Source organism: Drosophila montana, unplaced genomic scaffold (assembly GCF_035044405.1).
Source record: "Drosophila montana isolate Dmon_TW-CO22-7 unplaced genomic scaffold, ASM3504440v1 contig_779_1, whole genome shotgun sequence".
Classification (NCBI taxonomy): Eukaryota; Metazoa; Arthropoda; class Insecta; order Diptera; family Drosophilidae; genus Drosophila; species Drosophila montana.
Genome location: NW_026999075.1, coordinates 1,074,357 through 1,087,489, shown reverse-complemented (window position 1 = coordinate 1,087,489; position 13,133 = coordinate 1,074,357). Strand labels below are relative to the sequence as shown.

Below are 13,133 nucleotides of genomic sequence, written 5' to 3'. Positions count from 1 at the left end.
CACTTGCACCTTATCGATACACATACGCGGCGAATTCAGATTGCGATGCGGCGAAGTGTGGTTGCGCGAAAAAATTTCTTGACGTCGCAAATATCTACAATAACTTGCAATAAATGCTTTAAAACGCAGTCAAACAGCACGCAAAACAGTGACAAACGCTGAACGTACATGGCGTAATAGCTAAAGTATTGAAAATCCGCAGCAGCAGTTCAAAGCAGCGCTGCTAATTTATATTACCTGACGACGACTTCACACACACTCCCACACACATATATACACACAAACGCACAAATTGCCCTCCGCCCCCTGCTACCCGCGCACACATCGATGAAATAACATACATAACGTATACCGAAAATACATAAACTTACGCTAAAATAACGGAGCCAGCAGTAGCAATCGTAGCGGACACAGGTAAACAGATAAGAAAACAGACGGAGCCACATACATAGGTACAGGTATCAGCTCCCGCAGCAGCAGCAGCAACAACAACAACAGCAGCAACAGTAGCAGTAGCAGTGTGGAGGAGAGTCGCAGTAAAACATGTCCGACATCATGAATATTGACAGCATTATCTCGCGTCTTCTAGAAGGTAAATTTCTCCCGCCGCCCCAGAAACCCAACTCCACAGACTCATCTAAATGTTTCAATTTGTTTGGTCTATTATTTCCAGTTCGTGGTGCACGTCCAGGCAAAAATGTGCAGTTATCGGAGAGCGAAATACGGAGTTTATGCTTGAAATCGCGTGAAATATTCCTATCACAGCCCATACTATTGGAACTGGAGGCTCCGCTCAAGATATGCGGTGACATACACGGACAATATTACGATCTATTGCGTCTGTTTGAATACGGTGGTTTCCCGCCCGAATCGAATTATCTATTTCTTGGCGATTATGTGGATCGTGGCAAACAATCTCTGGAGACGATATGCCTCTTGTTGGCCTATAAAATCAAATATTCAGAGAATTTTTTTTTGCTGCGCGGCAATCACGAATGCGCCAGCATTAATCGCATCTACGGGTGAGTTTCGATTGCCAAATGTCATTTATTACAACTTGCCGATTTGGTGTGCTTTGAAATAGTCCAAATACATTTTTTTAACGTCGATCTTCAATTATGATGATTCACAATTCTTATTGGACTACACTAATTAAGCTCGTTTATGTGATATATATTACAAAATTCAGTTTCCAAAGTTCCAAACCTAAGCTGAAAGTCTTGACAAGCCGTTAAATTACTAGTACAAATTGAAAAATCTAAAATCCTTACTATATATCCCAGTTAGTCGCTAGATTCAATTTTCCATATGGACTCAAATATACTAGTGACAGCTGTTCTTATGTATTGTCTTAATATGCGCTAATCGGAAATTGCCTTTCGTGAGAAACGCTCCAGCGTTTAAGCACGCACTATTTTCTTAAATGTCATGTCTATTACTCATGTAACTTGAACGTTGACAGGTTCTATGATGAATGCAAGCGACGCTATACCATAAAGCTGTGGAAAACATTTACGGATTGCTTTAACTGCCTGCCCGTGGCGGCAATTGTGGATGAAAAAATATTTTGCTGCCACGGCGGCCTGAGTCCCGATTTGTCCTCAATGGAACAAATCCGACGCATTATGAGGCCAACGGACGTGCCGGATCAGGGCCTGCTTTGCGATCTCTTGTGGTCGGACCCCGACAAGGATACCATGGGCTGGGGCGAAAATGATCGCGGTGTAAGCTTCACGTTTGGAGCAGAGGTAACAAAAATATTCTGATACTAATAAGTGGCTGAATAACCAATCTTCATTTTTTTTTAATAAGGTTGTGGGCAAATTTCTACAGAAGCATGAATTCGACCTAATATGTCGTGCACATCAAGTTGTGGAGGATGGTTACGAGTTCTTTGCCAAGCGCCAGCTGGTTACGCTCTTCTCGGCGCCCAACTATTGCGGTGAATTTGACAATGCGGGTGAGTGATTACTGTGCAGTGAGGGAGAGGGTGCATGTGCACGTGCCAGCCCTGGACTTTAAACAGCAACAACGTGGGTGTTATCTCTGTATGGGAATTGTTAAGGCGAGCAAATACTGTGGTATACTATGTAACTTGTATAGATAATTTAAAGATTAACACAGATTTTTGAGATAACCTTACGGGCAGAGCAAAACAATTGCGAAGTTTCAAGTAAATAGGCTCATAGTTCAGTTACACGTAAAAGGTAGTATAGAGGAAATTCAGTAGATGATATAACAAATAGAAAATTAAAATAACCTACTCGTGATCAGCAATGGGAAATTACTTTGAAATTTGTGTCACGGCATTTTTAACGTATTAAGGAAAGCGTTTCTCTAACCAATTAAGTATAATATATATTTTAGTAGAAACTTTTTATGTCAAGTTTGTTTTGGATTAAACTAGTCTAGTCAGAAAAACTTTATCATTTAGCAGACATAGGAACGAAAATACCTTTTTTATTAGCGATTTTTTATGTTTTCAACTTAATGTCAACATTGGTTTACTTTATCGAAAACAATTTTATAGGCAATCGCATAAAAGTTAAGTTATAAAAATGTACTACATTTCAGCTCTCAAGATTTCTCAGCCAATCTCAGCAATGATAAATTTTAAATTGTTTCATACAAAAAAAAAGATATATTTATTGTATAATTTCCATATGAAAAACATAATGTGTTATCTTCTTCACCCTGTTAGCGTTAATGCTTTTGCTAGACGATAAGGCGAGTAAATTTTCATCATTAAACAATCGTATTCAATACATTTGATCCCAGTCGTCTAAGATAAACAATGTCTTAAGTGAGAATCACATTCTCAAATATCAAACTGATGTCGCGAGACAGCTTTTCAAATGGTGATTCATTTTTGCTTGGAGAATTAATACTAAACAAAACTTTGTTGTTAACGGGATTCAAGTTACACTACGTAAATGTTTACTGTCATATGATATGTTATTTATATAAATTTTGTTTATTTCATAGGTGCCATGATGTCCGTAGATGACACATTGATGTGCTCCTTTCAGATATTGAAACCCGCCGATAAACGACGATTTGTTTATCCAAACTTTGGCAGCTCAGGGCGTCCGCTAACACCGCCTCGCGGCGCAAACAACAAGAATAAGAAAAAATAAACGCTACACAAAAAACAGCAACAATAATTTACATCTACAAAAAACAGCAACAAAAACGGCCACACAAAAAACCAATTTAAAACGCAAAAATGTTTGTTTTTATCGAATATGTGTAATCGAATCGTGAGCAACGTTATAAGGATATAAAAAATTATTTTCATTTGAAAAGTACTACAAACCAACACCCCCATACACACACATACACAAATTGAGACACTTTAGTTCAAACTAATTGTAGTGTTAAACACTGCATAAGCAAGAATATCTCTTAATGTATTAATTTTGTTTTGTTATAGTTTTTCCTTGCGCAATGCGAACACAAAACCGAAACACACACACGCACACACACACAGAAACGTACAGTAGGTATGAAAAGTGCACACACACCAGTTGTATTTATTGCATATTTATCTCGCACAGCATTTTTCGGTTCTTTGCATAGCACAACAACCAAGCATAGGATTCTTTCCTTTATATTGTAATATTTTTTTAATATAGCAAATGGTAAAATGTTATTTTTTATAATTATTTTGAATTTTAATCAACACTTTTGATATGTGTGTGAGTTGAAAACATATGCATTGCAAAAGTATGTACGTATTTTTAGCGCGATATATATATACTTAATATATATATATATATATATATATATATCATTTTTTAAACTATTACTCATCATTAAAATTCTACTACATGTTTACTTAGTTTTAAAGCAAGCAAATTTAGCTCGAAAGTACATAAGTTTGAATTGTTTACACCAAAAATATTAAAATAAACAAAAATGTGTATATTTTTAAATTGTATGCGTTGACGATTAAATATGTAACACACAAAACGTGCATACGAAGAAAATTACAAATGAAATCTACAAAAATAAAAAAAAACTACAATAACTATACTTAAATTAACAATAAAATCAATTGCAAAAGGCAATTTTGTTTAACAAAGCAAAAATACAATGAATTGCTAAACAAGGCAACACAAATTTCTATCCAAAAGCTGAACAGCTCCTTGAGAGCAGCATACTTTTGAGTGGCACTGTGTGCCCTCTGCTGACGTCAGCGACGCGGCAGATAAGGTTACAAGCAGGAACTACGATTTAAAAAAAATTATATATGCATATAGAAATATATATATAACTATATGAATATGTGAATGTATTAAATAAAATTGTAAACATGTGAATCACACAAACAGATACATGCACTGTGTACACACATTTTTGTGCTTGTAATTGTATTTTATGACAACAGTCGGTACATTCTAGTGCTAAAGGCCGCCACATTCAAGTATTATACTTATTATATGCATGCATGATGCCCAGACAAGCGATCAGACCCATTCCGAATAAGGATATGCAGTTCTAAAGATCACTTGCCCTGGCGTAATTAGCCCCAAAAATGGTTTCGTTTGTATAATCCCCCCGCCCGTAACAATTGCGTAAACAAACCGAGTTTTCAAATTGAATGTCCAACTGCAGCCTAAACTCCCTTGTCGAAACCACTCTAGTACTCTGTTTAATGTTGTATTGAATTCTACGTACATACATATATGTAAAACAAAACATAAAACTCAAGAAAAAACAAAAAAAAATATTAAATATTATAGTTCATATTGGCTGTTTTACAAAATGAAAAAAAAAACGAACTAAAAATTGTAATGTAATATCCAAAATTGCGTCAAACAGCTACAAACAAGAAACTCTAAAAAAGAACAAAAATAATAAATAACTTGTAATTAATTTTTGAGATTTTGAAAAGACAACTATGGAAAATTAAAATAAAATTCAAAGCTAAAAACAGCGAAAAAGAAAAAAAAATAAAAACATGAGGCACTTGTAACAAAATAGCACAGTTTTATTAAATGAAAAATGAAATACATATTAGCAATAAAAATGATTATCATCGTGTGGTTTTAACTAGAAAACGGTCGAGCAATGGTAAATAATATGTGGCTTTTAATTAATGACTTTGTTTGAATGATTCATTAACTTAAGTTTTATGATAGAATAGAATTGTTCATCATTATGACAGAACTTGTCTATAATGAACGTCACATCATTTTACTGCATATTGAATTTTTTTAAGTTATTTAATTGTCAACTTTAGATATGTTTTTTTTTATGACTTTATTACTCATTGACTAACTAACGAAGTTACCTCATCTCATTTGAATAAGTTCTTGAGAAGTTGTAGTCTATAATTGGGGCTTATAATATTATATATATATTATATATAATATATAGACTTATGAAAATGTTAATCGTGTAGTAGTAAAGAACTTTATTTAAGGAAATCAAACAATTCTGGCCGTACTAATAACTCGCTCCATACATTTTTTTTATCCATGCAAATATGTATATGTATGTTATATATGTAAATTTTAGAATAGGTCTATATAATTATGTCATATACACTTCAATAATATTTAATTGTTTCCTAAGTCAACATTGCCACATCAGAGGCTCCAACTGGACCTTCCCAGCTGTGGGCTTATCAGTTGAAAAGCAGCCCTTAAACTCTGCCTTAGCAATAGTTATTTATATATATTATACATAATTTGCTTTGTTGCATTTAATATTAAGATTTACTAATTGCGACAACGTGCCGCTATTGTCAATTATATCTCAGGGCACAGCTTCGCTCCAACGGTGCGCAAGGGGCTCCACAGCCTCTGCCGCATGCCTCCTCCTCTCGTAGTCGCAGCTGCAAGAGCCTCTGATGCATGGCGTAGGGCGTCGGACCTGTCGTTGTCATTGCCTTCACGGTCTGCTGCCTGCATTCGTTCGCTTTGTTCTTCTGCCACTTGGCATTGTCAGCCACGCCCAGTTTGTCGTAGGCGTGCTGTAGACGCAGTTCATCCTGTCTCTGGGCACTGAAACATTCGCTGGCATTGAGAAGCCTGAATTGTTGTAATGACTGGAGGCGCTGCAGATCATCATTGCCTTCCGGTGTGGGGTTGGGCAAAGTTGATGGAGTCTCTGGGCTCCTACCTTGAACCTGACCCTGACCTTCAGTTGCTATGCGACTGACGGCGCAGGCGCGTTGCTCATAGAGACGTCGGTTGTCGGTGTGTTCGCAATGGCCGTTGTTGTTGTTGTACCCGCTGCTATTCCGGTGCTCGCCGGTGCCCCAACTTAGCACCTTAACGCGGCTGTCGCGCTGTTTTTGTTGTAGAGCGCCGCACCCGCTAGAGCTGCAGCAGCTGGAGCAGTGGCTCAATATGGTCGTTGCGGAATTGCGTCTGCTGAAATTACGGCTCAACTCGCTTTTGGAGTGACCCAAGCCTAGCTCGGCGTTCCCTTTCAAATTGGGCCACTTCACAAACTGCGTCGGTCGCATGCTCTGCCTGGATGATGACGTCAACGATAAGAGATCAGCGCGTAACGGTTGCTGCTGCTGTTGCTGTTGATGCAGTCTGCTGACGTGGCTCGATGACTTCAAGATGCTGCTGCCCGTGCCCGCAAAGCTACCTCGGCTTTGACCACAATAGCACCTATGCATTTCGGTAGTGATCTTTTGATTTTCCTTTGTTTTGTAACAAGTATTTGGTATTTGACCCCAAAAAACAGACTGTGTGCCCATAGAATGTTGAGCGACGACTGTTGAGCGGAGGGGCAACCGGTTTGCACGCACAGTAAACACCTCAACACCAGCGGCCAGTGTTCCCATGCCCAACCACGTTGCCTGGTCTGGCCGCCGGCATCGTTTGTTTATGTTTGAACAACAGTTGCGACAGTTTCCATAGACACACGCTGAACTGAGGTCCTCGTACTGCTGTTTTTGGCTCGGCTTGGCTCCAACAAGAATTTGCTAGCCAAACGAATGACTTAGGCAACAAACTTAAATTATGGCCTTTTAGCGGTGTCTTGCGTTTCGCGACTAGAACTAATTGGTAAGGCGTTGTTGCCATGCCAACTCGTTGGCATTTGAAGTGTCGAAATATAACGGTATTCAATTGCATTGTAATTACTGTTGAAATTTAATATTATTTTTAATTGGTCTCTAGTTAATCGTTTGAGGAAAATATGCTAGCATGGTGCATTATGCTGACAATACGAAAATATATATTCAACACTCTTTAAGCAGCGTTCCGAAAAATGTTGTAGTATATGGTAATTAATATTTTATGAACCAAGACTTGTTTGGGTAGTCACAAAAAAATAGCCTTTATATCGTTATTAGCATTGGCGGCATATGTAAAAATAAAATGATTCATCTTTATAACGCCAAGGTCCGATCATGAAATTTAATTATTATCCTAAGCATTTGATAATTTATTTTAAAAGTTACTATGACAAATAACATCATAACTTAATACTACTCTACGCATGCTTATAATTATTAATTATAACAAAAAAATAATATAATATATAATATATATTTTTTTTCTATCAGTTTCCTGCCGTTTTGCATTTTTTGCAGATCACCCTGCTGTCCGATTTTTATGACTCCATATATACTCTTATAATTATGATGAAATTAAATATTATAAAAAACGATTTTTGTTTATAAAAATAGTGTTTTTTTTAATAAGTTCTGTTCTCATAATAAAAGGCTTTTGGTTTTCAAGCATCGCTTGAGGTAGTCAATAAATGGCTTACCAGATTTAGAGGTCCGCAACTTTTGTGGTTTTGAAAATCACCCGATTAGTAAATATATAACCGACTTTAGTTTACTACCGGCAATTTTAATAGCACTCCAATTAAATTTTAACTCCGCCTCTGCATACAGGAGTGCGTAAGGGGTTCAATGAACCACTGCGTAAATGGAAAGGGCATTACAGGGTTGCTGGATTGCCGGTCAACGTTCGACACCCGTTTCCACTGCATTTATATGCAACGAGAGCGAGCCGACTCTGCTGCAACATCATGATCATGAATGGGTAATGTTGTATTGGTTGCATCGCCCAAAGCGGTCAGGCGGAAAGCAAAAGTTGCCGCATGTGGCGTTCATACTATGTATGTTCATGTTTATGGGCCAAAGCTCAGCTTGATGCTTATTCAAACTTCATAATATGTTCGGCCGCTGCGCAGGGAGCTTTTGCAGGCCGGCGTCGCTGCGTGCGAAGCTTCGTATATAACTCGGACGTTTGGAGCATCCCGCGTCCATTACGTTGTGATAACTCGCCGTGCAGAGAAGAACCTCTCAACAAAGCCCTCAGCAACTGCAGCCGATTCGCCCATCGTGTGCTTGTGCGTGTGTGTTTGCTTGTGTGTGTGTAAATTAGAGTCTTCAGTTGAGGAAACTCCATATTGGCAATATATTTCGCATATCGCATCCGATTTCGAGCGGCACCATGTCAAAACAGCCGACAGTTATATTGCTGCTGCTAATCGCTGCGGTTGCGCAGGAGACCGCAAAATGTGTAACGGCCGTGCAAGATTTGCGTAAGTAACTTTAGCAGCAACATTAACAATAACAAAAGCAATAACAGTAAGTGCAAATTGCTTGCAGCTTGTGATTTCGTTGGCGGTGCTTTTATTATTTGCGCATTAGGTTTTGGCTTTGCCTTTGGCTTTGGCAGCTTATGGGCCCACCAGCGCTGTTTATGGCCAAAACGTGATCAATATTGTTTATGTGTGGTTCGTTTATTTTGGCTATCGGCCCGAAGGTCGCGCTTATTGTAATGTTCTCTAATGGGCCGCCAGGGTAACAAGTTGGGCATGTTAAATCCATAGGCCATCGATATGCAGCGCGCTGCAATTGCATCGATAGGCGCCAATGGAATTGTTATGCAATCGAAACAGGTTGACAACATAATGGCATATCGTTATCGGCAAACGGGTTTGCAGCCAGTCAGTCAGCCAGTCAGTCAGTGGACCACTTCCGCTTGCTATGACACATATTTTAAGCCTTATTATGCACGTTAGTAGTAATATTAGTTATCATCGCTTTGTTGTCGTAGGTCATGAGTGGCTTTGTTTTCTCGCTACATCTTTGTGATAAATACATAGGCATGCGCGCTTCGACTTGACATTGAGAGATCCATGAATATGCTGGGTCATTTTTTGTTTTGTTGCTTCATTTAAGACTTTGTTGGAAACTTGTTTTGTGGCCAATGAACTCTATCTGAAGTACTACCAGGCATTGGGGTCTCGTTGATTTTATGCTGGCACAATTACACACTTCCAGGCGCGGGACTTCCGCAAAGAGTTTCAATGTCATGATCAAACTCATTAATTTATATTTTGATTTCAGCCGACAACTTCCCCAAATGCAAACGCGATGCAAACTTTGACAAGTGTCTGGTGGATGCTGTCAATCAGGCCATACAATTGCTCAAAAGTGGTTAGTACAGATACCTATTCAAATCTATACCTACTAAATAGATGCTCCTTGACTGCTAAACTAATTCAATTATTGACAGGCAATAAAGAACTCGGCATTCCGCCACTAGAGCCGCTGACCGTGAAGAAACTAGTTATAGACGCCGGCAATGCGCCTATAAATCTTCGTCAAGCCTTGAAAAATGTGAAGGTGCATGATATGATCTCGACTAGCAAGATCCAACGCTATAGGTAATTAACAGATTGCCGACAATTTCGACCCAATAACAAATCTCGTTTCCCTTCCTCTTTCAGAACCGATTTGGATAAGCATTTAATTATCTGTGATAGTAAAACTGACCGCATTGAAATGATAGGCGATTATGAAATGTCTGGTCGCATTTTACTGCTGCCTATTACAGGCCATGGCAAAGCCAATATTACACTTGTCAATACCAAAATCGAGCACCGTCTGATTGGAGAACCCTTTGAAAAGGATGGTGTTAAGTATATGCGACTGAAGGAGTACCGCGTTGTCATGGATCCTAAGCGCGTTTATTTACATTTTGAAAACCTCTTTAATGATAAAACTCTGTCTGAGGGAATGAATCGCTTCCTGAATGAAAACTGGGAGACGGTCTTCAACGAATTGAAGGTTGGCTACTCCAAGAGCTTTGGTCTGGTATTCCGAGAGCTCTCGAATAAAATATTTGAGAAAGTACCCTTTGATAATATATTTTTAAGTTAGTTTGGATAAGTGGTTGGCAAGTATGTCTCTAACTTAAGTATTCTATAAATTAATTAATAAATTCTAGTAAACGGTTTTATGTTGTGAAAAAATCCTCTTTATACTCAAACCGGAAATTATCGATAATTTTGTTTTAGTATGGTTAGCAACAACTATTCCCCTTAGGCAAGGTTTTTGTCGATTTTCCTAAGAATTTTAAATTTAAATTGGAAGCCTTAATTCTCTTACAACACTTTTGGGTTTAGATATATGGATTTTTTTAAATTAAAAATATATTTGCGCCGCTTTTTGAATCGATATATTCGTCCTATCGGTGAATTACGATGAATCGGACGCTTTACCACACCTAATCTTGCAGTTTTGGCACTTTCTATGCGCAAAAATATTCCTATTTGTTTAAACAATTAAGCTAATATTTCTGAAGAGTGCACAAACCAACGTTGCACCTGCCTGCATGGCAGAGAAGATGACTAGCATGGATGGCACAGTGCCGGAGGCCAAGTATCACAAACTGGCGAGTGAATACTCAAAGGTAACAAAAACAGCAACAGTTTACGCCCCATTCGCAAGCGCATTAATCTAATTTAATCCACATCCACCCACGCACATAGCTGCGCGCCCAAGCGCAAGTGTTGAAGAAGGCTGTGCTAGATGAGCAAGCGAAGGAAGCGAGCCTGCGCGAACAACTGCAACAGAGCGCAACATCGCTGAGGCGAACAGAGCAGGAGGTGGACTCGCTTGGTTTTCGTAACAAACAGCTGGAATCGCGGGTCTCGCAGCTGCAGCAGGAACTAGCCGTGCACGACCAGGCGCATAAGAAAAAGGAGCCTATCAGGCGCGCGCTTTTGGGCGGCAGCAAACCGGAGCCACAGAGTGAAGCCGCAGACTTAAACGCAGCGCAAGAAGCGCTTATATTCGAGGAGCTGCAGAAAAAAATAATGGAAAACGCACAGCTAACATCATTGGTAATTTTGTCAAAGCACATGTTTACACCCACGCAAACGCCCTTACGTACAATAATTTTATAACAATTGCCACCCGCAGCTCGATGATAGGCAACGCGACTTGTTGCTGCACACAGAGCGCATTTCAGAACTGGAACAGAAGCTGGAGAAACGAATTGCTGACCAGAACGAATTGGAGAAACGGCTTCGCAAAGAAGTGGAAACGCTTCAGCACAGAAATTGTGAACTCGAAACAAAGCTGGTAGATGCTGCTAGCATGGTAAGGTCTAAAGACAAAAGCTCCTTGAAATAGTTAGAGATTTATTCTTGTGGTTACAGCTTGGCAGTGAAGATGCTTTGAGCGCCACTGGCAGCGATAGCACCCCGCTGCACAATCCGCAGCAGCAGCACCAGCTTAACACCAACTTGGCCTTAACGCTCACTGCCGAAGAACGCATTGCACTACTGGAAAAGGAGGCGGCGCACTGGCGGGCCCAGTACGAGGTGACGAAACTTCATCAGAGCATAAACTCGAACTCGAACGTGGATCTCAGCAAAACAGTCGATGCCAGCAGTATTTGTAGCTGTAGCACAGCTGCAGCGGGGATCACCGTGAAGCCATGCTGCCTGGAAAATAAGAGCGGACGTGTGCGCGATTCGCTGCAGGAACCGCCAGAGCCGCCTACCAAGGAGCAACTTATATACAGCGTGTTTAGCAAAAGGTACGAAGATTTATTGCGACTGAAGGCTCTGGCCGAATCGCGTCTGCGCTCATTTGAACAGGAGGCATTGCATTTGCAAATCTGTCTGGAAAATGCAACGCAAGAACTGAAAGCCAAGGACGAGCAGTTGTCCAGCCTAGGCGGTGCACTGCAAATGCTCGAGGAGGAACTGGTAAGAAACACACATACTGCCTGTGATTGGCACTAAATCAAAATTCTTGCAGACCACGACTCGCATCAACTATGAGGAGCAAATCAGCGTCCTAACGGAGCAAGTGATAAGCTTAAGCGAACAACTGGCTGCTTGCAAATGAATGTCTGCCTGTCGCACTGCTTTATATTGTATATTATTTAAAAGTGACCCGGCCACTGTCCAACTTAGCAACTGGCTACGTTATAGGAGCTGCCCTGTTGCCGGCTTATTGGTTATTGGATTAACGTGTTTTACGGGCTGTAAGACTATCAAGGGGAACGATAACTAGTGCTTAAAACTTGTACATGACCGATAAATCGGAAACCCATTGACCAACCAGCTGTTTAAGGGGCAGCATACCCTTTTTATAGATTCCTGATCGGTGCAGTGTGTATATACATACCTGAACATATAAATTTATATCTGTATGTTTAAATATTTCGCTAAAGTTTAACAAGCAACGTATAACATAATTATTAATTACAATTTAATTGAGAACGACGAGCCACAGGAGCAGCCCTGTTCGGCCAGCGGATTGGCAACCATGCGAAACCCGGCTCGTATAAGCTCGCTTTGATAGTCTACAGTAGCACCAGTGCAGTAGTCCAGCGAAACTGTATCAATCACGACTTTTGCCTTCTCCTCGCCAAACTGTAGGTCATCCTCATTCAGCTTGTTGTCCAAATCAAATTTGTATTGAAATCCAGAACATCCGCCGCCCTCAACAGTAACGCGCAAAAAAGAACCATCATTGCATATCTCACGCAAACGGTTTAAGCAACTTTCGCTCAACTGCAGATGCTGTTGCGTATTTGTTGTGGTGGCTGCGGCGGCATCTTTGATGGCTGGACGCAATGTTGTCGCCGAACAGAACAAATTTCTGTAAAATATAATAATTGTGGACTGCTCCTAAGATCATTTTTGCTTATAATTACCTTTGCAGCGCAGGTCTTGCAAGCTGACGCAACATGAAAGCCATTACGGTAATGCGATAAGCCCAAATAGTAAATTATATTTGGAAGTGTACCTCTCGTAATCAAAACAAAAGTGACGACAGCTGTTCTTTTGACGCATGCGATATTTTTGATGCATGCCATAATCGATAAATTTAGCACAGCAAT

At 39.9% G+C, this 13,133-nt stretch overlaps 5 protein-coding genes across 6 annotated transcripts; 3 read left to right on the top strand and 2 right to left on the bottom strand.

Moving 5' to 3' along the window:
- The first annotated feature begins 37 nt into the window (after positions 1–37).
- On the top strand, positions 38–4,337 carry Pp1alpha-96A (Protein phosphatase 1alpha at 96A). Its single transcript, XM_064698784.1, has 5 exons — positions 38–592; positions 674–1,022; positions 1,463–1,748; positions 1,813–1,960; positions 2,986–4,337. Exons 1-5 carry the CDS (start codon positions 544–546, stop codon positions 3,135–3,137), a joined length of 984 nt encoding a protein of 327 aa, XP_064554854.1. The 5' UTR covers positions 38–543; the 3' UTR covers positions 3,138–4,337.
- A 1,067-nt stretch (positions 4,338–5,404) lies between these two features.
- LOC135439900 (uncharacterized) lies at positions 5,405–6,640 on the bottom strand. The gene has a single exon (XM_064698767.1). It carries the CDS (start codon positions 6,638–6,640, stop codon positions 5,753–5,755), a length of 888 nt encoding a protein of 295 aa, XP_064554837.1. The 3' UTR covers positions 5,405–5,752.
- Positions 6,641–8,356: 1,716 nt separating this feature from the next.
- Positions 8,357–10,237, top strand: Jhbp12 (Juvenile hormone binding protein 12). Of its 2 annotated transcripts, none has more exons than XM_064698723.1 (4): positions 8,357–8,526; positions 9,338–9,427; positions 9,507–9,657; positions 9,721–10,234. In XM_064698723.1, exons 1-4 carry the CDS (start codon positions 8,436–8,438, stop codon positions 10,151–10,153), a joined length of 765 nt encoding a protein of 254 aa, XP_064554793.1. In that variant the 5' UTR covers positions 8,357–8,435; the 3' UTR covers positions 10,154–10,234. The 2 variants fall into 2 exon arrangements, with proteins under 2 accessions (XP_064554793.1, XP_064554792.1); XM_064698722.1 differs by lacking the exon at positions 8,357–8,526 and adding an exon at positions 8,893–9,004 and having other exon boundaries at positions 9,721–10,237.
- A 241-nt stretch (positions 10,238–10,478) lies between these two features.
- On the top strand, positions 10,479–12,485 carry LOC135439873 (protein phosphatase 1 regulatory subunit 21). The gene is made up of 5 exons (XM_064698721.1): positions 10,479–10,685; positions 10,765–11,118; positions 11,198–11,377; positions 11,437–11,991; positions 12,044–12,485. The coding sequence occupies exons 1-5, from the start codon at positions 10,608–10,610 to the stop codon at positions 12,131–12,133; spliced, it is 1,257 nt and encodes a 418-aa protein (XP_064554791.1). The 5' UTR covers positions 10,479–10,607; the 3' UTR covers positions 12,134–12,485.
- LOC135439875 (iron-sulfur cluster assembly 2 homolog, mitochondrial) lies at positions 12,356–13,106 on the bottom strand. The gene is made up of 2 exons (XM_064698725.1): positions 12,948–13,106; positions 12,356–12,892 (listed from the first exon to the last, which is right to left on the bottom strand). The coding sequence occupies exons 1-2, from the start codon at positions 12,989–12,991 to the stop codon at positions 12,493–12,495; spliced, it is 444 nt and encodes a 147-aa protein (XP_064554795.1). The 5' UTR covers positions 12,992–13,106; the 3' UTR covers positions 12,356–12,492.
- Between the last annotated feature and the right edge of the window lie 27 nt (positions 13,107–13,133).

What these genes read in the sequence shown, in the direction of transcription:
- Pp1alpha-96A (XM_064698784.1), top strand. Translation starts at nt 544, where the DNA reads ATGTCCGACATCATGAATATTGACAGCATTATCTCGCGTCTTCTAGAA. An exon ending in TATCTCGCGTCTTCTAGAAG is followed by an intron (nt 593 to 673) that starts GTAAATTTCTCC and finishes TATTATTTCCAG; the next exon opens with TTCGTGGTGCACGTCCAGGC. An exon ending in CGGTGAATTTGACAATGCGG is followed by an intron (nt 1,961 to 2,985) that starts GTGAGTGATTAC and finishes TTTATTTCATAG; the next exon opens with GTGCCATGATGTCCGTAGAT.
- LOC135439900 (XM_064698767.1), bottom strand. Translation starts at nt 6,640, where the DNA reads ATGCATAGGTGCTATTGTGGTCAAAGCCGAGGTAGCTTTGCGGGCACG.
- Jhbp12 (XM_064698722.1), top strand. Translation starts at nt 8,899, where the DNA reads ATGGCATATCGTTATCGGCAAACGGGTTTGCAGCCAGTCAGTCAGCCA. An exon ending in CATACAATTGCTCAAAAGTG is followed by an intron (nt 9,428 to 9,506) that starts GTTAGTACAGAT and finishes AATTATTGACAG; the next exon opens with GCAATAAAGAACTCGGCATT. An exon ending in AGCAAGATCCAACGCTATAG is followed by an intron (nt 9,658 to 9,720) that starts GTAATTAACAGA and finishes TTCCTCTTTCAG; the next exon opens with AACCGATTTGGATAAGCATT.
- LOC135439873 (XM_064698721.1), top strand. Translation starts at nt 10,608, where the DNA reads ATGGCAGAGAAGATGACTAGCATGGATGGCACAGTGCCGGAGGCCAAG. An exon ending in TGGCGAGTGAATACTCAAAG is followed by an intron (nt 10,686 to 10,764) that starts GTAACAAAAACA and finishes CCACGCACATAG; the next exon opens with CTGCGCGCCCAAGCGCAAGT. An exon ending in AAATGCTCGAGGAGGAACTG is followed by an intron (nt 11,992 to 12,043) that starts GTAAGAAACACA and finishes AAATTCTTGCAG; the next exon opens with ACCACGACTCGCATCAACTA.
- LOC135439875 (XM_064698725.1), bottom strand. Translation starts at nt 12,991, where the DNA reads ATGGCTTTCATGTTGCGTCAGCTTGCAAGACCTGCGCTGCAAAG. An exon ending in GCAAGACCTGCGCTGCAAAG is followed by an intron (nt 12,893 to 12,947) that starts GTAATTATAAGC and finishes TATATTTTACAG; the next exon opens with AAATTTGTTCTGTTCGGCGA.